The following is a 23,509-nucleotide window of genomic DNA, read 5'->3' as shown; positions in this document are numbered from 1 at the left end:
TAGAGACAATATTTATTGGATTTTTTTCATGGTAACATATATATGTATTTTAAAAATGCAGACAAATATAAAAAATAATATACAAATCATAACTATCACCACTATTTATATTTAGGTGCATTCAGGTAGTGATACAGATGATTTTTGATAGTTAGGGAAACTGCATACAGGTATTTCCAGTTTTTTTTCTAAGTACAGTGGGACCACACTGAATAATTGTAAAAAATTAGAAGTCCGGTTATTAGGTTTTTAGAACAAAAAGATCAGGATTAAATTCTAGCTATATCATTTATAAGCTATGTAACCCTGAGCAAGTTATTTAACCCTGTTGAAGCTAGATTACTTTATATTTAATACGTATCTTTTCCTATTTTTAAAGGGTTGCTATAAAGATGAAATGAAATAATGCATATAAAATATTTAGCAACATTATTAGTACTTAGTAGGTGATCAACAGCCATCAGATATTTGGGTTGGAATTGAGTTTCAACTTTCTGAATGGAATCCTATGATACCTTATTGATCAACTGCTTTTTTTTTTTTACTTGTTAAATCATTCTCTCCCAGCCCACCCATGGCCCCCACCCTGAATAACACATACCCATGGTCAAAAATCCACACAAATAAAAACAAAGCAAAAGGTATAAAGGGAGGTCTTCACCCAATTCTTGGTTTACTCCCCAGAAGTTAATTAGCAGAGACTGCCTATATAAAATTAAATTTGCTACATGAAATTTTTTTCTACATAAATAAGCTTATACTAGTCTTACTCTTTTGCAATTTCTTTTTCATTTCATTGATTCTAGATATCTACCAGTACATTCTACCTAATTCTTTAAAAGCTGTATTGTATTCTAGTGAGCAGTTTCATCATTTTCCTTCTGAGTAATTTCCTACTGAAGAATATGAATTATTATTAGTTTTATCCTAGTATACTAACAGTTCAACAAATACCAAACTATATATACATTTGTGCAACTGATTACAGCACAAGATAAATTAGTTGAGGTGTAATTGTTAGGTCAAAAGGTATAGGTATTTAAAATTTGAAAGATAGTTGCTAATTACCCTCCTAAATATAATCTGAGGGATTTGGATTTGAATAGATAACAGTGTCAATGCACACCTCTGAATAGACTCTCTGTGCAACTGTATTAAGAACAGCCATGGCCCCCCGCTGAGCGGCTTAGTTGCTTGGAGCACTGCCACATACACCAAAAGGTGGTGGGTTTGATCCTTGGTCAGGGTGCATATGGGAGACAACTGATTGATGTCTCTCTCTTTCACATCAATGTTTCTTTCCCTCTCTGTCTCTCTCTCCCTAGAAAAAATCAATAAAAATACATCTTCGGATGAGGAGAGAAAAAAAAGAACAGCCATGGGATAAATTTTGAGAAGTAGAATAGCTGGGTCAGTGTATATACATTTAAAATCTGAAAAGGTATTATCAATTGTTGGAGAGTGTTGGTGCTTCCCATGAAGTTAGACTAACTTCATTAAGACTAGATATTATCAAACTCTGAAATTCTCTTAATTGCTGCTGCTTTACTTTATATTTATTATGAGTGTGATTAAGTATCATTCATGATTATTGGTCACGTATTTCTCTATCTTTGAGCTATCTTTATCATTTTTCTACCAGGTTGTTAATCTGTTAAATATCTTTGCTTTAATGTGTTGCAAATACTCTCTTCATTTTATCAGTTAGCTTCTGACTTTAAAGTATATTTTAAAAAAATAACTCGTATATTAAATATTTTTCTTTATGGCATCTGCATTTTTATTTTCCTTTCTAAATTTTAGAGACTGTACTTACCAAGAATTAGTCCCATGACAAAGGTTTTAAAGTGAACTGGGTCATAGATCCACACGAATACCTTAAGGAATCAAGAAACCACAGTGCTTTAAGTTTTATGGTCACATTAGAAAGTTAAGCTCAGTTCTGTTTTAGGTCTTCAAGAGTAATTTCCAACTTCTTCACATTTGAGAACTGCTTTTTAAGGTAAACAAATTTCAAAGACCTTTCCCCTTTAGTAGTATTTTGTTTTGTTTTTGTCTCCAGTAAGAACATTGTTTAAAAAAAAACTATAAATTCTGTAATGCATTTAAGTAAATTTCTACATACTTACATGCTTTTAATAATTTGTTCATGTGTGTAAACTATTACTTACTCAACCTGAAGACCGAAAATTTACCTTTTTTTTCTTTAATATAATTATGTATGAGCAGAATAGTCTAGGTTAAGAGCACAGTTAAATAGATTCCAGCCAGGCTCTAGTACAGATCTGGCAGCTCTCAACCCCACCCCCTTCTTTCCCATGGATAAGATACAAAAAACCATTATTAAAATATCATGCTTAGTGAACATAAAGATGCTATGACCCCCTGTAATAATTTCATTGCCTACTTTCCCAGGGAAGGTCTCTAGCCCACACACTGGAAACCACTGCTTTAAAGATTAATTTACTTTATAGAACAGAAACTGACTTCATTCAGAACAATCAAACTCTGCATAATCATATCCACAAAACTCCTAGATTTATCTCTTAATTTCTATAAACAACAATACTCCTTCCATTTCCTGGTTGTATTTTGACCAGAACTCTGGTACTGTCTTTCGATTTGGTTCTATTTTTCTTGAATGGAACACTGGGGATTCCATTCTTCTTTTCTTTAACTCTGCACATTTCCCCTGGGAATCAGATCCAGACATCACTTCTGCCAGTTAGCATTCTAAAAAAACAATTTTTAAGACATTTCCCACCTCTGTACGTTCGAAAGCACGCTTCTTTGCTACATCTTTCTACAGAATAAAATCTAGCTTTTTCAGGAATGCTTTTGCTCAAACTACTTCATTTGCCTAAAAGGTTTATAACACCTTCCTGGTACACCTGGTAATGTGCTAATCATCCTTCAAGGCTCAGTTCAAGTGTTTAGGATCTTCAGAACTACCTTATGCTCTTGATTACATTAACTATCTCTAATCTGTACTCTCACATCATTACACTTAATACACTGTAACACAGTACCATGTTTCAAAGTTTGTACATTTGCTAGACAATAAGAGCATCTAAGAAGAGAATATGTATCATGCTATTCCTAGAAATCTATAAAAAATATTTTGAGCTGGGCCCTCCCTGGAGAAGAAACCTGGGTTCTCCAAGATATGTGATCAGTGCCAGGGCCTCGCCAGCAGGAGAGGGGATCCCAAGGCGTGGAGGCCACAGGGGCATATGATACCAAAGAGACAGAACTGAACCTCACATCACCCTTTTTGGCCCCGGAGGATTGCTGGTTAGCCAGAGACTGGTAAGATTCCTCAGAGAAGGAACAACCTAAGACAGGCACAGTCGCAGAGGGCATCAGGAGAGAACTTGGGGGGTCACAAAGATGGGGCACAGACCCTTACCCCACCCCCCCAACTTTGCAGGGGCCTGAACCCCTTCTGAGGGAGGTCTCCTGTCCCCATGGCTGGCTGCTTTGCTTTCCATGCCCAGCTCAAATCGGGACCTAGGCAACAGAGACTTGGCCGACAGCAGATGCCATCTCACTGCAACAAGACTTGTTTGAACTGTCTTGTACCCATGGTGGGGGAAGTGGGTTTTTGATATCCAAATCCAGCCTAGAACCAAGAATGCTCAGGGCCTACTCAAGAAGGCAAATAATCCTTTTCAATGATATACACAGGGTAAAATAAGATTGTTGTTAGAGTGTTGAGTTTGACAGTAGAATAGTAGTCAAGTTTTGAGAGTAATTTAAATTGGCTAATTGAAACAAGCGAATATTCTAGAAAAACTGAATGTACTGTACCAAAAGCTGTTTTAAAGTGTTAACAAAAATTTTGATTGCCAATTTATCTCATGGTAAAATTGCATAACATGTAATTAACCTAAAGCAGTCATATTTTAGAGCAAAAAATTAATATGTAAAAGCTATCAAGACTACATTATAAAATTCCCCAAAGCCTCCTAATATTTAAATTTAAAAAAAGGAGGTGATAGTAGAAGAATATCATGTAAGGAAAAATATCCTATTAAGTAAATTACATCTAGAAAATTTGTACTTTAGAAAATTAAGTTTCATTTGTAATGCTAACAGCAAGAAAGCCATGAAAAAAATACATGGTGTCAAAATAAGCCAGAGGAAAATCATTTGGGCAAAAAAAATGAAAAAGGATCCCAAGTCAAATTTATAGAAAATATTCCTTTACTAACTTTTGGTGGAGAATATGTTTGTATATTTTCAGAAAATAACTCCAAGACCATGTGGATTCCTGCAATAGAGTGGAATTGACAACTGCTCCAGCCATGAAGACAGAAGAGAAACAGTCCAGAGATGGAAGACGCTGACAACGTCTCGCCATACTAGCAGACAGCAGCTGTGCTCTGCTGAAGGATGCCCAAGACGACCAAACCAGAGACGGTCGAACCTGCATCACTACCATTTGTCCACCACCCAGAACTGAAATATCACTGCTGACATGTACACACAAGGAAATGTTCGACATTGAAATTGGGACTCAAAAGAACTGTTGACCTAGAAAGACTGATTCATTTGCCTCTCAGCATAACCATTATGGCTTGTCTCATTTTTGGTTCTTGTAAGTGTATTTCTTGTATCATATGATCTCACTCATCTAAGGGAAATAATGAACAACATAAGCTTAAGAACAAAAACAGACCTAGTGACAGGGAAGCATCAATCAGACTGTCAAACCTCAGAGAGAAGGCAGGGGAAGGTAGAGAAAAGGAGGAGAGATCAACCAAAGGACTTGTATGTCCCTACCCTCCATGACCTAACTAGTGGTCATGGGGGGTAGGGGCATACGTGGGGAGGGGTTTGGGATGGAAATAGGGGGATGAGGGCAATTATGTGATACCATAACCAATAAAGAAATTTAAAAAAATATATATATTTTTTGGCATAAAGCCAATGCTTGATGTGTGGTCTTCAATTATGTGGCTCTTAAGCATGGGTTCACATCAGAATCACCCTGGGAGACATTACAGAACCAGACACATGCGCGCGCGAGCGTACACACACGCACACACGCACACACACACACACACACACACACAGATTCTCATGCAATTCTGTCTGAAATGAGCCTAGGGCACATATTTTCTGAAAAGGTTTCCTAGAATTTCAAACTCATAACCACCAGAATCACTACTTCTACTTTGCACATACTAATTTTGTATTAGGTATAAGAAGAAGAGCTAGATCTTGAAATTCACAACAATTCAATGGCCAGAATATAACTAATAATTTTGTATTAGTTTAATGACTAAATTAACCATTCTGCTCTTTTTCCTTTGATAGCAATGGAAATCCTGCATGTTTGGCTAAGTAAAGGACCACCCAGTACAAAAAGAGAGGAAACTGCCAGCTTCCAGGAAGGTGTCCTTAAAGAGGACGCAGGTCTCTCATTTTCCTTCCCTCCTTTGGATGCAGCTACAAGGTTGGCAGTCATTTGAGACCATGAGGGAATTATCCTTCACATGGAAGGGAGAGTTCAGATCTACAATTATTTGTAGTGCTTATCCTTCAGATTTCCTTGATGATAGAGAAATAAGCATTTATTTTAAATTACTGTCATTTCAGGTTTCCTATCACTCATACACAGCTGAACCTAATTCTGACTGATTTTTCATAAATTTTATGTCTTAATTCAGATAAATTATTGATTTTTAAAATTTGTTTTTTATTGATTTTAGAGGGGGGGGAAGGAAGGAAGGGGAAGAGCGAGAAAGAGAGAAACATACAGCAGTTGCCTCCTGTACATGCTCTGACTGGTGATTGAACCCGCCTGCCTTTGGTATGCTCCAACACAGAGTCACACTGGCTAGGGCCAGATAAATTACTGATTTTTAAAGAGAATAAATTTTATATCTACATGGTTAGATTTATCTAAATTATTTTCTTAGCGAAAGCATTAAAGATAATTCTAAATTTTCCTATGGAAAACTGGATTTCTACTTATCAACTAGATACTCTCACCTCATTTCCATCCAGGAAAACTTGATCATCATGTGGCTCGAGCTTGAATTTTTTCTTAGTTTCCTTCTTTTTGGGAGTTCCTGGAGCTTCCTCCTATTAAAACACAAGTTAAATAAAAGAAAAAGCACTAGCAAACAAGCAAAAAGCACTATGGCATTCACATAGTAAAGAAATCTTAATCTTTAAGATACAGAAGTAAAAATTCTCAACCATGGTATTTATAAAAACCCAAATATGCTTATCTTAAATGGTTGTTACAAAGTATTTCAAGATTGCTCATATGCCAGTAATCCTGTGCACATAATGACTTTTAATTTTCACTTAAATGAAATCACCTTTTTGGATTCTTCCTTTTCACCATCTTTTTTTTTCTCTTTTTCCTTTTTGGTCTTTTCATCCTTTAGATTTTCTTTCTTGCTCTTTTTATCTTCTTCTTTTCCACTTTCAGCTTTTCCTTTTTCTTTTTCTTTTTTAATGTCTTTATCATACTTCATTTTCATTACTTTTAGTGCCCGATGAAAAAACTGTTTCTTTAAAAGCCTTTAGAAAAAAAGGTATGACAATTATAAGATACAGACTGAAAAGCAAAAATATCAAGACCTAAATAAAATGAGCAAGGGAACACATACATTGGCAACTCTTAGAGAAATTACAATTAGCAACCCCACCTCTAATTAAAAAAACAAAAACAAAAAAACACCACTGTATAGTCAATCTGAGTATATAAAAGTTGTCAATCTAATTTTCATTTTTTTAAACTATATAATTTAGACACAAGATTATATAGGTTTGGAATTATCCTTATGAAATTTTCTCTACATTCATTAAGAGTAACCAAGACTGCTTTATTTAATGTTAAGTCTCAAATTTCTAACCTTATAATCCTACTGAAAAATCTTTACATTTGTCACCTAAAAGCCATCTTTTCAAATCTTATGTTCCAGTTTCAGAGTTTCTGATTTGTCTTCATTTCTGCCTAAGAAAGTACAATCACCAAAACACAACTCAATACCACCATCTGTGCCTATTAATGGTGATTACCCACCTTTCTACCCCTACAGGGGCTTGCTCAAGCACATCATACCACTTGTTAACTAGATGCCCTTCTCCTGCCAAATGATCACTTATTTCTGGTCATTATGTTCTGCCTTCTGGAGCACTGGTTTTTACCTGGCTGGCTGGGCTTCTTTCTGCAGCCCACTTAGTACATCCCATGAACATCTCCACAAAGCAAACTTCTAGGTATCCTCATCTGGCCTTCTACTTGTTCAGAAGATCTATACAGCAAATAATGTGCAACTGTCTGAAATATCCCCAAAGACTCCACCATTAATAACTGCTACACATATACATATGTATGTAAACCAACAAAAAATTGAAATGAGTCCCTTAATAATTAACTATGTATGAGTAGAAAGTGAGATATAAGAGTAGTGGTAGGTATTTGAATATGAAGGGGGATTTCAAATTTTTATTCCAGAATTTCTTATAAAAATTTATAATGAACATATTCTAATTTTATTTACTTCTGTACTTATGTGATTTCCAGATTTTCTATCAGGAATATTCATTACCACTTAATAGAAAACAAAAATAAATCCTATTCATTGTATATTAGTTACAAACCAGCATTTCATATTATAGGTTTCCACATATGTAAAGTACATCAATATACACATAGATTCTTGAGTACACATTCTCAAATGGTAATGTGTTTTATATAACTAATTTGGATTTTCTTCTATATCATTTTAAGTGGAAAAATTTATTCTTAATAAAGTAATAAATAATTTTAAAAATTGAATAATTTTAAGAGAAAAAAATCTTTCCTTTACTGAGTAGACACAGAAGTGCACAGAGCCAGTAGGAAAATCAGCTCTGTCATCACTCCTGCACAGCTGACCCACCCCAATAAAAGAAAAATAGACTATAACCCACCAAATTGTTGAAAAGTTCACATTTAGCCCTGCTTATGTGGCTCAGTGGTTGAGCATCAACCCATCAACCAGGAGGTCACATTTGATTCCTGGTCAGGGCACATGCCTGGGTTGCAGGCTTGAACCCCAGTAGGGGGCATGCAGCGGATTGATCAACTATTCTCTCTCATCATTGATGTATCTATTTCTCCTTCTCCTTTCTTCTCTCTAAAATCAATTTAAAAAAATACACATAAATTTTTTTTTAAATGTGGTAGCTATTTCATAAGGGTTTCTAGGACTAAATGAGAAGCATGGTGCCTGACATATATGTACTCAGTTAGCCACCTATAACAAAACCTTGAATTTCTTTAATAGTTATGGACTACACATATACAAACAGATCTGGTCTCACAAATCACTAATTTTAACATCATTCCATTCTATAATAAGTAGTGAGAGTAATAAGTAGAATCATTTACTTATTCCTTGATAGGTTTACTTCAACTCACTTTATGCCTCAAATGTGAGATGACATTTACTATTGTAATAATATCAGGCCTCCTTTAGTTAAGCTTTAAGTTCATCATATAGTACAAATCACTTACACAAAGCTCTCTGACATTTTCACAGAACTATTCATACTTCCCTATCTTACTTCCCTATACTTCCCTGTTCTGTGCCCTTTGCCAGGAACAAATATCCTTTCTCCTATCGTTTGCTGGGCAATCATCTCTCTATGTTTCAAAATTTAAAAAGACACATTTTTCCTGTGAAGCCATTCTTGAAGTTTCCCCATCTCTGTCTTCCTTACGGAACACACTGCACTGTAGTAGTTATGAATGTTCTTTAACAGACTAGATTAGGTGCTTTGGAGGCAGGAACCAAGTCACAGTCATCTTTGTATTTCCGGGGCCTGGCATATAATAGGTATTTGTTGAATAAATTGATTAAAGGCGGCAAGTTATTAAATTGCTTTCCTCACCTTTTAATTTTTTAAGAAAGTTTTCTTTAGGTTTAACAAACATTTAAAGATGCCAGATATGTGTCCAGGACTTTCACCTATGTGACAATGGTGAGATTTCATCAAATGCCCATATTGTGCTACGGAGTAACAGTAAAGTATAAGAGTCCTGCAATTGCCTTCAGATTTAGCTGCCAAGAAGTTAAAAAAAAACACACTAATATGTGCAACAATTCTAAAATAGTTAAGGGCTAAATAATATGATAGCAGCTTTATAAATACTGTAGAACTTTAGATACAAAGATTAATATGGGCTGGAGGACCTGAGGAATATCACATGGTGGAGATGGAACTTGAGGGACATTTATACTGAAAAGTAGACAGGGGAGAGGGAGAGAACCATCTGGGAAAAGTGGCAGGTTATGATTAAGTAAAGACCAGAAGAGAGAATGAGTGCGGCATATGAAGAGGAGTCGGAAGGACATTACTGGACTGGGGGTTGGTGATGTAGTCACTGGGAGAGTCAGGATGGTGCTAGATTAAAGGCTGAAGAATTGGTACTTGAAATAGGACATAAAGAAGCACTAGGTCATATTAGATAAGGTTGTTTTGTGTATTATCCTACACTTTCTTGTTTTGTTTGTCTTCAGACTCCCTCAAGCCCATTTAGCAGCTTCAGAAAATGAGACTAGGTAAGTGTCCTTTTGTACTTTTGTCTATAGCAAGCAGGAATCCATGAGGGCTGGCCATCATGAGGCCTCCATGGTTGTATTAGAAGTGGCTATGAATAATTTAAGTAGTTATGCGTCCCCATTTTAGAGCAGAAAAGACAAACAATCTGACATGAATGGGAATACATACATACACAATGAAAAATGAGTGTATTCTGTAATCAGATCTTTTGGGCTTTTCATATAACAAGGTATCAATACTCCTAAAAGGCCAACAGATGTGGAATAATGCTGGCTGCCCTCCTCAGAGATTTGGGCTTATAGATTTAATATTCAAATAGTTCTATTTTCCCTGCTATTTGAAAGTTAAGAGAGTTCCTAGGAAACCTTTTGTAAACTGAAAGGGAGCAAAAGAAGGGTATATCTTGCTTTTCAAAAATTTGCTTTCTGTCACTTCACTTTAGTACCTATTTTTGTTAAAGAAATCTGAAGAGGATTTTTGCTTTTACAAATAAATCTGTTACTGTAATAATGTAGTTGTTGCCCTAGCAGGTTGGGCTCCGTGGATAGAGTATTGGCCTTCAGACTGAAGGGTCCCCGGTTCAATTCTGGTCAAGAGCACATGCCCAGTTTACGGCCTTGATCCCTGGTAGGAGGGTGTGAAGGACACAGCCAATCAATGATTCCCTCTCATCATTGGTGTTTCTGTCTCTCTCTCCGCACCCTTCATCTCTTAAATCATTAAAAATATATTTTAAATAAAATAACGTAGGTCGTTTGTGAACTTTCAGAAAGCAGAGGATACCTGCATTGATAGGTGAATCCTTCATCTTAATTTCTACTTCATTAAACGTATCATCATTTTGTTGGAGGAGACAGTATAGCATGCAGTGGTTAAGAGCATGAACTGTGCCCAGGCTGGTGTGGTTCAGTGGTTGAGCATTGACTTATGAACCAGGTCACAGTTCAATTCCTGGTCAGGGCATATGCTGGGATTGTAGGCTCGATCTTCAATGGCAGGGGCGTTAGGAGGCAGCTGATCAATGATTCTCTCTCATCACTGATGTTTCTCTCTTCCTCTCTGGAGCAAGACTGTTGGATTTAGAATTCTGGCTCTGATAATAAGCTGTGTGACGCTGGGTAATTTACATAACATTCTCTGTTTTTGTGTTTATTACATCACTTAATTTTTATATCATATATAAAAATCTATTTTGAGGCAAGGCAGGGAAATTTGTACTTTGGAGTGCTAAACATACAAATGGCTGTACTGAAAAATACCAGCTATACCACTATTAGCTCATCTCTGCTCCAACAATGAAAACTTTATTACTTCTGAAAGGTCCATTTGTGACTCTAGTTTTTAATAACTACAAATTTTAAGAAAAAAAATTAAAACATGTTTTTATTGATTTTAGAGAGGGAGAGAGAGATAGAAACATCAATAAGAGAGGATTATTGATTGGCTGCTTCTTGCACGCCCGCAACCTGAGCATGTGCCCTTGACTAGAATCGGTCCACAGTCCAATGCTCTGCCCACTGAGCCAAACCAGCGAGGGTAATTTTAAGAAATTCTTAATAATTCCTTAACTTTACAGCTTTAGAAACAAGGTTGTGAAATAATGGTTTTCTAGAGGAGCCTCATGTGGCTAATACTTTAAATGTCTTTAGACAATATACTAGTAAACTGCTATATGTACCTCCCTACCATACATATAAAATATTCTAAAATGTCAAATTCCTTCCTACTATAAACTATAGTGTCATAAAAAAACAGCAACAACTTGGTTTATCAACAGCTTAATAAATATGCATAACTATTTAAACCAAAGGGAAAAAAACAAAAAGAAAAAACAGAATACTTATTTCCAAGAGGAAACTGATTTTTGTATACCACTCACCATCAAAAGTTTTTCCCAAAGGAGTATTTATTAAGAAAAACATGAATATTTACTGAACTGTCTATTCTTCATTTTGGAGTCAAGAAAATAGATGTTGCAGCTGCCTTGATTTTACAAGGAATAAGTTAGCCATCGCTATAACAAAATATGGAAGGGTACTGGCAAATACGCAGTGTGTAGGCACTCTAAGAACAAGCAAGCAAACAAAAACCGCAGGAACAACAGGTCTATTAGAAATCCCTGCCAAATTTTTAGAAAATACCTCCCAACCATTCACTCTAGAAAAGAAAGACTTTTTTTGTTCACTGTCGGCACTGTTGTATGATCTTTAGTGCTGACCTCTTTGGTTTAGTCAGCCTGGCAAATGTACAAATGTTAATAGAACACAAATCAAAATCATAAAAATGATAGTCTAACTCCAAATAAATGTATTTCTAGAGGTACTGAAGAAATCCAGTTTGCATGTAAAAGCTATGTTTGAGCTATGTTTTAATATCACTAGGTTTATTAATGAAAATGGGTAAGAAGCTTCAGAACTATGGAGAATAATACTAAGTTACTATTTAGTTATCCTTCACTAAGAAATAAACACTACCTGTTGCAGTAGTCAACCACAGACTCCCTTGTCGTAAATAAAGCTTCCTCTCCTTTCTTGGCCTTTGCCCACTTTGAATCCAAAAGGCAATCCACTGCTTTTGAAGCTAAAGAAGAAATTTATTATTTTAAATTTAGTATACATAGAAATTTATGCCTAACTAAATAATATTTTCTAAGGCAAATTTCAACATAATGGCATCAGAAAATAAAACCAAATTCAATAGAAAATTTAAGTCTGACATGATCATGATAAACAGTTCTTCAAAATCTCAACCTATGAAGCGTATCAGTAAGCATCTTTTTAAAGTAATGCTAGAAAATAAATTAATTTTAAAACATTAACTAAAGCAAGATAAAGTAATGGGGAAATATTCTAAACAAATATTTCAAAATAAATATATCACTCACCGAATAATTACAATTAAATGTAGGCTAAAGAAACCAAAAATCTTCCTCCCCCCAACAAATTCTGTCATTATGCTTTTAACTGTGACCCACTGAGGAGTAAGTTCTGAACAAGCTACTGCTAGAAGCAGCTAAATATATTAGTTCTGAAGCAAACAGCACATCAATTTTTCTAAACTCTTAATGACTATTAAGAATTAATCATTATATTAAAGAAAGGCTAGTATATTTCTTTTCTATATGGCAATTCAATCTTAATGGATCAAAGAGGCAAATTCAACTGTTTATAAGCTATGGGACTATGTTATAGATAACATTAGCTTATAATAAGGGTGTTGGATTATGAGAAGATCCAAAGCTCCTAAATTGGTTCCAACAGGATTTGCTTCACACTGAATTCTATTCCAGAGTTTTACAAAATTATTATCTTTAAGTACATTTACTATCTGAACAAAAGGTAGCATTAATACTCAAAATAAACTCTATTTTTAAAATTTCCAAGAAATGGTATTAAAAAGTATATTCTTTTATCTTATTATTGATAGTTTCAATCATAAAAAGAAGGAAAAGGACAATCAATTGTCATCACCCAGCTTTCCTAATCACACTTGGAAAACACTTTTAAAACATCTACATATCCCAAATTTAGGTATCTTCATAAGATATATACACTAATATATACACTCATATGATCCTACCAATAAAATAATCAACCCGATGACCCATCATATTGGTAGACTTTGTTGGACAGTTGAATCGAAGATACTTGGCTACAGCCTTCTCTTCTTTAGATGGCTCACCAACTTCCTGCAAAGTAAGAATATTAATTTAATGTAACCATTTACTTGAGAAATCCATGTACTAAAGAATAATTTACAGATATGTTCTGCAAATCTTTTTAAGTGGAACATAAGGCTTTCTTTCAAACTCTCTCTGGAGTAGATGTGGTAATCTATACAAAAGACAGGATGGAGAATTTTTAAAATTGCATGTCTTTCAAATACAAGTTGACAGAGCCCAAACCTGACTGCCTCTTGGCCTCAGCCTCAGGCATTTATTTTGAGTTGTTTTTCCAGTATGGTAACTACATTGTGCCAGTTCACCTTCACTCTTGCCTGGTCTCTTTTTTTTAATAAGCCACGAAGCAATAATTCAAAAGGTTAAGCGGATGCTAACAGTGATTGCCCAAATGTCAAAGTAGAAACAGGTGCCATAAATAAATATTAAATAACAACCAAAGCCATGTACTCTGAACAATGAACAACAGACCTTAGGAGCAGTCCTCGGATTAACAAAGATAGCTGCCCCAGTGTGGTAGCCATAAGAATTATCTGAGGTCTGAGATGCTGAAGATTTGTAATTTCTTCCCTTTCCTCTTGTGATTCCAAATCCCAGATACTATCTGGGACTCCTTTCTCACTTTGTCTTGCTTCTTTTTTTTCCCTTCTAGGGTTAAAGCAAAAATAAAAATGCAATAGATAAATTACACTCTTATTTGAAGAACTGTTCATGGAAATACATGGAGAGTGTTGGAAAGGCTGTTTTAATCCTTCCCTCTCTTCTTTCTTCCATTTTTTCCTCTAAATTTTCTCTTACTTTCTTCATTGTCTATCATTCCCCATCTTCCGTTTATTTCCTTACATTCTAAACTACTTCTTTGATAATTCCTTCTGTGTACTTATTCTCTCCACCCATATTCTGAAGAAAATGAAGGCAGTCTACATTTGTATCATATATATATATATATATATATATATATATATATATATATATATATATATATTAGAGGCCCAGTGCATGAAATTCCTGCACAGGGGAAGGGTTGTGGGGAGGGGGAGGGGGTCCCTCAGCCCGCTTCCTACTGATAGCTTAGGCCCGCTTTCCATGGTTCTCTGCTCTCTGAGGGGCCTGCCTGCTCCACACCACAGCAATGGGCAAGAAGGCCCTGCTGGATGCTGTCTGTGGGCCCGTTTGCCTGTTCATAGGTCACTGTGGCTACAGCCAAGCAGGCCCTGCTGTCAAGCTGCGCATTCACCCTTGCTTCCCAGGGTGGCGATGGTCCCAGGAGGCTGCAGGCTTAGCGTCCATTCCTGGGACCCAGGCCACATGGCGCCTCCCCACCCCCGGCTGCTTGGCGCCTGTAAATTAATCGGCTATCTTTGTTGGGTTAATTTGCATACTTACTCCTGATTGGCTGGTGGATGTCACAGAGGTATAGTCAATTTGCATCTTTCTTTTATTAGTGTAGATACACACACACACACACACACACACACACACAAACTTTTAGAAGTTGTCTTATTGCTGTAAGCTATTGAAAAAAAAAACTACTGTCTTTAAGTACATGTTTAAGCATAATACATAAAGCACACAAACAATATTTCTAAACAATATATAATCTAAATGTGACTAATTTTAGGAAAGTCTGTTTCTAAATGAATAAAGAGCCAAATAATAGTAAAGAATTATTGCTAAAAATCTAGGATGCTGAGAACAATTAATGCTAAAGATACCTACATTTCAGGCAAGACATTCTACTAACATACAATAGAAAAAAATAAACTACCTAAACCATCTGTTTTTTGAGTCAGTTTTCCCACATATTACAGATAAGAGTGAATTCAGCTATGTTTGATGATGCTAAGGAACAAGTAACCAACCAAGGTTTCAGCTTTAATTTTATCCTGGAAAGGGGTGATTTGTTAGATGAAGTAAAAGCCTGTGCTTTAGTTGAGTCACCTGGCAGCTACTTCTCATATTTCTTCCTTTGAACTTCCCAGCTCTACTTCCAGTAGCCCAACTGTCAGTGTATGATTCTTACACTCTGCTACTACCCCATTTGTAGGTTATAATTTGTGTCAATAAAAATTAAAAGCCCAAACTATTCAATACAAATAAAGACTAGAGTAAAACCCAAATATTTATGTACCTACAAAACCTTTTGCTTTATATATAAAAAGCTAGAGGCCTGGTGCACAAAATTCGTGCACGGAGCGGGGGGAGTGGGGGTTGTCCCTCATCCTGGCCTGCACCCTCTCCAATCTGGGATCCCTCTCGCAATCTGGAACCACTGGCTCCTAAATGTTCTCCTGCCTGCTTGCCTGATGCCCCTAACTGCTCTTCCCTCCTGACCTGATTCCCCTAACTGCCTATCTGCACTCCTCCCCTGGTCCGATCCCCCAAACTGCCTATCTTCTCTCACTTCCTCTCCACGCCCTTTGGGTTCCCAGGCAGGCATGCTGAGAGCTCTTTGCCATGGCCCTGCCTCCATCCAGTTTGGTCATTGAGTGATGGCATCCTGGCCAATTTGCATATTCCTCTATTATTAATATAGATATGTATCACAGAAAAATAAAATCTTAAAATATTTAAATTCAAAATCTAACACTCTAAGCTTACTAATATCTATAAGGTTCATAATGATTTGGTTTGGAGCCTAATCACAAAATACATTTCTGACATGCTAAACAGTGAAAATTCTATACTGCAATTTTTGAAATCACAGTAAAATATACTAACATGTTAATTTCATATGTCGAATGATAGTACTTAATTATGCTTGTGGAATACACTGCACTTCCAGAAGTCTCATGGATTAGTAATTAATATCCTGTATATTTGTGATACAATCAAAAAAGTATTATTATAAATAGTTGAAAATAATGAGATACTATAATTGGCTTATAAAAAATTCTATTTTATAATCATATCCATATATGTTCATTTTTCCCCTAATTTGACATATCTCTTGAAAATTTAAAGGTTTATCGAATGAACTGGTAAGTTGTTACCAGGATATGCTTCATTAAAAATTATTGTGGGTGAGAAGTCTCAATAAACAAAAATCATTCAAATACATACTTCCTGAGTGTTTACCCTATGTTATCTTTGGGTGCTACACTTAATGCCAAAATTCTGTAAAGCATGATATCTATACTTTGTTACAACTATCTAAAACAGCAATTATTATTTTTCAAAATAAGTAGTAGGAAAAAAATGTTTTAGGAGTAGGATTATCAAGTGGATAAAAATATCTATGGAAGACCTTTTGGAAAAGGGAGCTTGATTTTCAAAAAAGAACAAGTTTGGGGTAAGTTGAACAGACAACATAAACATTATGGCTGAGAATGAGCACAAAATTTGGCTCCAAATAGAAACAAGTTAGGAAGCATTGTGAGGCTAAGTATGTTAGTAAGTTAAAGCAGAACAGGGCTAAAGATTCTTCCTGACAGTTTGAGAAATTTCAATTAGTATTCAAGTAAAACACGATGTCATTCTAGACTAGGAATGAGAAGAATTGAGGACATTTGAAACATTTCAAATGTAGAGCAGATAGGACTCTATGATAAAGGATGAATGAAATGGCTGAATCAAAGATGTCAGACCTCTAATTTGATCTGAAAGTACAGTTTTCCAATAACAGAAATTTGGGAGGAAGGTAATTCTGGGGAGGGAGGGGGGGGGGATCATATCAACTTTAGGCATGACAAGTCTACACTCCTGCTAACACTCATTTACTGAACACAGGCATACATGCATTAATCTACTGATTGTTGATGGAGGCATCAACAGGTAAAACCTCATATTAAGATACACAAGAAACTGAAAAGTCCATTCTAGTTTTATACAATAGGGAATCTGATACTACATGAATTCACAACATTTTTAAACCTCATTTTAACAATTAACTTAAAGTTCACCAAAGTCATTCCCACACTGCAAAACAGATTTAAGTACAGTTGACCCTTGAATAATGCCAGCATTAGGGTAGAACTCCTGTGCAGTTGAAAATCTGTATATAATTTTTGACTACCCCAAAACATTACAGTTGTCTCATGGCATCCATGGGGGAAAACCCAATGGATACCAAAATCACTGGATGCTCAAGTTCTATATATTAAATGGCACAGATCAATAAATGCATACAGTCAAAACTGTGGATCCACTGCTTGAATCCACACACATGAAATCCAGGGAAACATATTTATTGAAAAAGATTTGCTTATAAGTGGACCCACACAATTATTGATAAAATCCATGTTGTTTAAGAGTCAACTGTAATATATTTTCATTCCTTTTCCTCCTTAATAAAGTAACAACGAACTACTAAGCAACAATGAACAGAACAGACCCAGAAAACATGGGTTTGGATAATCTATCCCAACTAGACACAATTACTTATCCATTTATACTTAAAGTATCAGTATCTTCGCTTGAAACTGTAACTAGTGAATTCTATCAAGATATTGGTTTAACAGAACTGACACCTCCTTGCTCATTAACTTTCAAATCCTAAGTTTCTATTTTCCTGTGTGAATTATGAAATAAATGTTCATTACACCACATATAAGTTATACATATTGTAGGCTGTCTTTAATGAAAGTATAGAACTTGTGCCACCTGCTGAGGCTTTGAAGCCAGAAAGACTGAGTGCTATTTGCCAAGGGAACATACCCCTGGGACATGCCCATGAAGCTGGTAATACTGAGGATCCTGCCATGGAGGCTTCACTCCCACTGCTCCCCTACTGCAGCCTGAGGAGTATAAAAGTCTTACCCTCTTCCTGTTTATGTACAGACTACAGCATGTCCCCTTTTATTCCCTTTTGATGTGAACAAAGCTTCAGAAAATTTCATAACTTTTCTAGAAACGTAACAAAAAGTGAAGGCCTTTTGAGAATCCAACTCATCAACCCTCAAATGAACTTTATATAGCTCAATGAATGAGCTCAAATGTCTTAGAATGAGGAAGTGAAGAACCAATGTTTTGAGGCTGGTCTATCATCTTTGCACTCAAATACCAAGATGCTAGCTGCTGTAACTCACAATCCAAAATTATATAAATTGAAAGTCTGGTTAGAACACTCTCAAGTTATTTAACAAATACTATTTTTACTTTGTTCCATTTTCTTTTCTGAATTTTATTTTTTCCCATCACCATTTATTCCCTCTATGCCCTTCTCCACACCCCCTTACCTCCCACCACCCCTGCAGTTACCACACTGTCGTCAGGTCCATAAGTTCTCCTTTTTTCTTTTTGCTCAATCCCTCCACCTCCCCAGCCCCAGCCCCAGAACTGCATTACTGTTTCACCCATGTCTTTGAGAACCAAGGAGGTCGGCAGAGTCTGCTCCCGTGGCTATTTTTACTTTGGACTACATCAACACTCAAATACTATAATGAGATAAGAATTACCTTTTCTATATATACTAGAGGCCGGCACACAGGTACAGTCCCTAGGCCTGGCCTGCAATAGGGGCCATCTTCCCCAGCTGCCCGCAGCCAGCCCCAACCCCCACCACCATCCACCTCCAGTTCCCCATTCGCTATTGGGTGATCAGTGCTTGACAGCCAGGGGAAGGAACCAAGAGATGGTCAGTGTGCTTTATAGTGACTGGTCCAATGGTCATTCTGCCGTAAGGGTCAATTTGCATATTACCGTTTTATTATATAGGAAAGAGGCCTGGTGCACGGTTGGGGGCCAGCTGGCCTACCCTAAAGGGGGCCTTGGATCGGAGAGGGGGGGGTCCCCACTTGGGGTTGGGGCTGGCCAGGATGAGGGGCCACCAGTGATTTGCAGGCCAACCACACCCCGGCTTTGTCCAGAATGACATCCAGTCTAATTAGCATGTTACTTTTTTATTAATATAGATAGCCAGTATTTAAGAACTTAAGGTAATCTTTTTTAGAAAAAAAATATTAGATCAAGTCAGTAAGCCTCAGGCTTCATTCAATCTTGCATAAGTTTTAATTTAGAAGAATTTTAAAAATTGCTAGTCAATAGAAATCAACTGAATTGAATTGTCGAGTGAACTGAGCAAAAAAGAAAAAGGTTAGTTCACGAACTGAATTTGTATCTTCACACAAGTACTATAAAAATATTGGTGAAAATGCAAAATTTCAGAGGTTAACAGAATAAAATTTGAAAGCTGGAGGGGACCTTAGATTAATCATTTGCTTAAAGTCACACCACACATTAATAAAGTTTGGCAAGTCTCTGTATCTTAACTTTGACAGTGCCTTCTGTAATACCCTCTTTGCTTCACTCCTACTGTAAGCCCTCCATTGAACTTCTGGGATAGTTCTCACTTAGGACCTACTTCCTGGGTTTCTTCTTTCTTCAGAAGGCCCCCGGGGGTCAGATTATATATCCCTAAACTTTCTCTTTTCTGAAATTAAGCCTATTGGCCCAAGATAAGGCAGAATTTTATTTCCAGGGTACAGCTGGGTGCAACCAAATTAACTGAGATGCAGGTGATAAAAGTTCTAGGAATTAGTAAGCCATTTCATTTTCTAAAACAATTAGATACTTCCATAAGCAGAATATTAGTTGGGATAATTCTCTCATTAGCATGGGCAAGTCATGTTAAGTAGGTTATACAATTTAATATAAAGTTTAGGATTAAAGTATTTCAGAACAATTTATTTTTATTTTATCAATGGTGAGGTGGAAAGAATATTCAACTGAGAATTAAAACACTTGGTCTAAATCTGGTTTTACTATCTTGATGATTGATCCTGGGTGAAGAAACAAAACCTCAGTTTATCTGTAAAATAAGTATAATGGTTTAGAGCAGGAAGTGTATACCTAGTAATATTTTTTGATTGAGGTCCTAAAAATAGCTTAAAGGACAGTGGGATGTAGGGGTGACAGCAGTGAGGTACTTAAGTGATAGGGCTTTGGGGCCATCACTCTGCTTTTATGTAAGAACCACATTTGTGCAAAAGGATTCCAAACAAACCCTACTATTTGAAAATTCTTTTGAACTCTAAAGTTTCATGGTACTGTACTAGGATTCTAAATCAAACCTTTCTGGTAAGCGGCACTTTCATTTAACCTATATGCACTTACTGTATGCCCTTAAGAATTTACGTAATTGCATTAAGGAACAAAATTATTTTTAAATGTTTCATCAACTCAGATTGAGATCACTTTCATTTGAGAATCTCAATCATTAAACATTTTCCAATATAATGTCAATGCATACATGTAGTTTACTTCTGGTGTTCAGAGACCTGTAAAGTGAATCCAAGAAGAAAATGTGACAAAATAAGTCTTCTTGCTTCCAACTTTGATGGGATACAGAATCTGAGAGTATGCTACTCTGTCTAAAGTGATGCTAATAGTATAGTTTCTGAGTCTCTTGGATAAATAAGAAATTGTTTAAGGTATTATCTATTCTAATTTGTTAAGGCTGAACAATAGTCTTCCAAGTAGTACTCCCAAGATCTTCACAACATTCTAGCAAACTACATCTAGAAAACTATAATGAAAAAAATTAGTTTGATTTAGCAGCATGCCAAGCTGATTTTTAACAATCAGATCCTCACATACTTATCTGGTCTTCAAATACACAATAGGAAGTAAAAACCTATACATTATTCACAGTCTAATGGTTTACTTAATGAATCAGCAGGAGTTAATCTTTCTTTAGCATATCAGATTACTTTATAAAAACCAAAACAAACCATCATAAATCCTTCATACTTGGGAAGAGGGCAAAGGAAGGAGTTCGGTGCCAAACACTCTTTTAATGCATTTTTTCACAACCACCCTATGAGGTTTCTCCCACCCCCCCTTTTTTTAAGGTACATATTCCCTTTTTACAGATTTGGAAATTGAGGTAAAAAGTTAAGTAACTTGCCCAAAGTTACACAGCTAACAGTTTGTGAAATGGGTACAAACTGGCAGTCTGGCTCAAGTTTTAGTTCCTCACAACTAATCACTACCACACAGCTTCTTAATCTACCTTTCTATTTAAGATAAAAATCACAATTGAAATAGAGCAGCTATTCAAAAAGTGAATTAAGACCACTTTTACAAAAACTGACATAGTAAAAACATGGTTTATGAAAAGGCATAAAATGCTGCATATGTGTAAATACAAGGAGCCTAGTAGGCACAAATTTGACAAATTCGAGACAAATGCTAATAAAAATCTTCCATATTTACACCTGATCAATAACACTCAATTGTGAAAGACCACAAAGAGTATAATTAGAAACTTCTTCCATAACTTTAAGCTTTGATTTTCATGACCTGCCTGTAGTCGGGAGAGAACTGTTTATAGACCCTTCTGCATTTCTGCCCAACTCCAAAATTCCAAAGTTTTCAGGAGAATTCTAACTTGCAAAAGGCTCAAGTCACCTGTGATGGAGACCAATGAAGAGGTCGTTTATTTTTTCAATGTGTGTGTGTGTGGGGGGGGGGGGGGGAGGAGATAAAACATTAGACAGAAAAAGTCATTCTAAGCAATGCAACAGTAAGGAACAGAAAGACAAGTGTAACAACCTGTGATGAATACATTCACCATTTGCAACACATCCTATCCATTTGTGATGACCTGTGAAGGTTTCTAGGCACTGGAGCTGGTGAGACAAGGAACATCCCCAGGCTGAGGGGTGCCATATAGCTAATCCTCTTGGTAAAGAGCAAGAATAACAGGAAGAGGGCTGGGAGGGACGGGACGGGGGGGGGGGGGACCGCAGGGATGAAAGGCCCAGGTGACACACGTGTGGGACGAGGGAGGGATGATGCTATGTAGGTTACGAAGATGACACACGGCGAGGTTTCTGGGCGCGACCGGCTCGCCGCAGGGCCAGCAGGGCTGTGTTTGTTTACACTGTGTCGCCTGAAAGAAAGCCGGGGAGCTCCAGCCGGACTCCCCCATGGCTGCTGCCATGGAGAAGAACAGGGAGGGTATACACGCCACTGAACAGCTGGGCCGCAGGCAGGTCGGAGCCCGGGCCCGCGGGGCAGCTGCCCAGACCCAGACGGCTCCCCTCCCACAGCCCGGTCTGCGCACAAAGACCCGGCTGCTGTGGGTCCCTCTCGGCCGGCCTCCACCCTCATTGCCGCGGCCTTCCCTCCGAGGTGGCTAAGGCGAGGGCCTGGGGTGCCGGAGGGAGGGGGCCGCCGTCCGGCGCGGCCCCGGCCCCCCAGCCGCCCCGCTCCCCGCCGCCGCCAGCACCGCCGTCCCCCCCGGGCCCCTCACGGCACCGCCGCGCGCGGCCCGCGGCCGGGGGGCAGGACCCGCCCCGCCTCGCCGCCCGCTCCGCTCGCCTCTCCGGGCGGCTCCTTCCCCCGCTTCCTCCGCCCTCCGCCGCCCGGGAGCCCCCGGCCCCGGGACTCGGCTTTGCTACCTGAATCCGCTTCTTGTGTCGCCTGCGTTCCGCCATGTTGGCCGCTCCGCCCGGTTCCCTCTGACGTGGAGCGAGGAGGGGGCGGCGGAAACCTCGCGAGAGCCCTCCGCGGGCCCGTTATGTAACCCGCGGGCCGGGCCTCCGGGGGGAGGCGGGCGGGCGGGCGAGGGGCCGGGCCTGGCGGCGCCCCCTCCCCTCCTCCCGCGGCGCCTTCGGCGGCGGGGACAGGAAGTGGCTGGGGCCCGGAGGAGGAGGAGGGTGAGGAGGAGGAGGAGGAGGAGGAGGAGGAGGAGTAGAAGTGAGCCAGCGCGGGAGGGCGGTCGAACCCGTCTGAGCGCCTGAATCGCCCGGCGAGCTGCTCAAATACAGGTTCCCGGGCCCCGCCCCTCGGAGTCAGGGCGAGCGCCGGGGAGCCTGTCCCGGGGCGATTTGCGGAGACCTGCGGCACTCACTGTCTTCCCCACTGCCCTGCCCCACGTATTCCCCCCTCCCAACCTCCTCCTCCCCCCAGCAAATTCCCCTGGCTCCATTTCAAAGATGGGAAAACCGAGGCCGGGGCGGCGAGCTGAAGGGAGGTCTCTAATGCTCCACAGGTGGTCCCTGGCGGAGCGGAGACCTAAGCCAGCTCTTTTCCAGAGAGAAGACCGGGTCGCAGGGCTCCTCCAAAACAAACCTCTCTGCGTTCTATTTTCCGGGTTGCTTCTTAAAACTCACCTGCAGAATGCACGAGTCAGAGAGAACCCAGGGCAGCAGAAGCAACCAGTAAGGCGAATAGGAGAAAAGTTGCGAGGGAAGAAGACTGAGGGTTCTTCACGTCCGGTGAATTACTATTGCAAAGAGTTATTATTATTATTATTATTATTATTATTATTATTATTTTAGACACAAGGAGAATGGGCTTAGGTTGCTAGTA

The 23,509-nt window shown here is 38.2% G+C and overlaps 1 protein-coding gene across 1 annotated transcript in view; it reads right to left on the bottom strand.

The window, feature by feature from the left end:
• The window catches only part of SEC62 (SEC62 homolog, preprotein translocation factor), a 29,632-nt gene extending 6,707 nt beyond the window's left edge, over positions 1-22,925 (bottom strand). Inside the window, exons 1-6 of the mRNA XM_084874141.1 lie at positions 22,597-22,925; positions 13,153-13,261; positions 12,048-12,153; positions 6,336-6,540; positions 6,001-6,093; positions 1,817-1,877 (exon numbers count right to left, since the gene is read on the bottom strand). Of these exons, the coding sequence (XP_084730267.1) occupies positions 1,817-1,877; positions 6,001-6,093; positions 6,336-6,540; positions 12,048-12,153; positions 13,153-13,261; positions 22,597-22,632 (610 nt within the window). The 5' untranslated portion in view covers positions 22,633-22,925. The remainder of the gene's footprint in view (positions 1-1,816; positions 1,878-6,000; positions 6,094-6,335; positions 6,541-12,047; positions 12,154-13,152; positions 13,262-22,596) is intronic.
• Between the last annotated feature and the right edge of the window lie 584 nt (positions 22,926-23,509).

Source organism: Pipistrellus hanaki (assembly GCF_964339955.1).
Source record: "Pipistrellus hanaki genome assembly, chromosome: 2".
Classification (NCBI taxonomy): Eukaryota; Metazoa; Chordata; class Mammalia; order Chiroptera; family Vespertilionidae; genus Pipistrellus; species Pipistrellus hanaki.
Note: the sequence above shows the minus strand (reverse complement) of the source record. Positions and strands in the feature narration are given on the sequence as shown.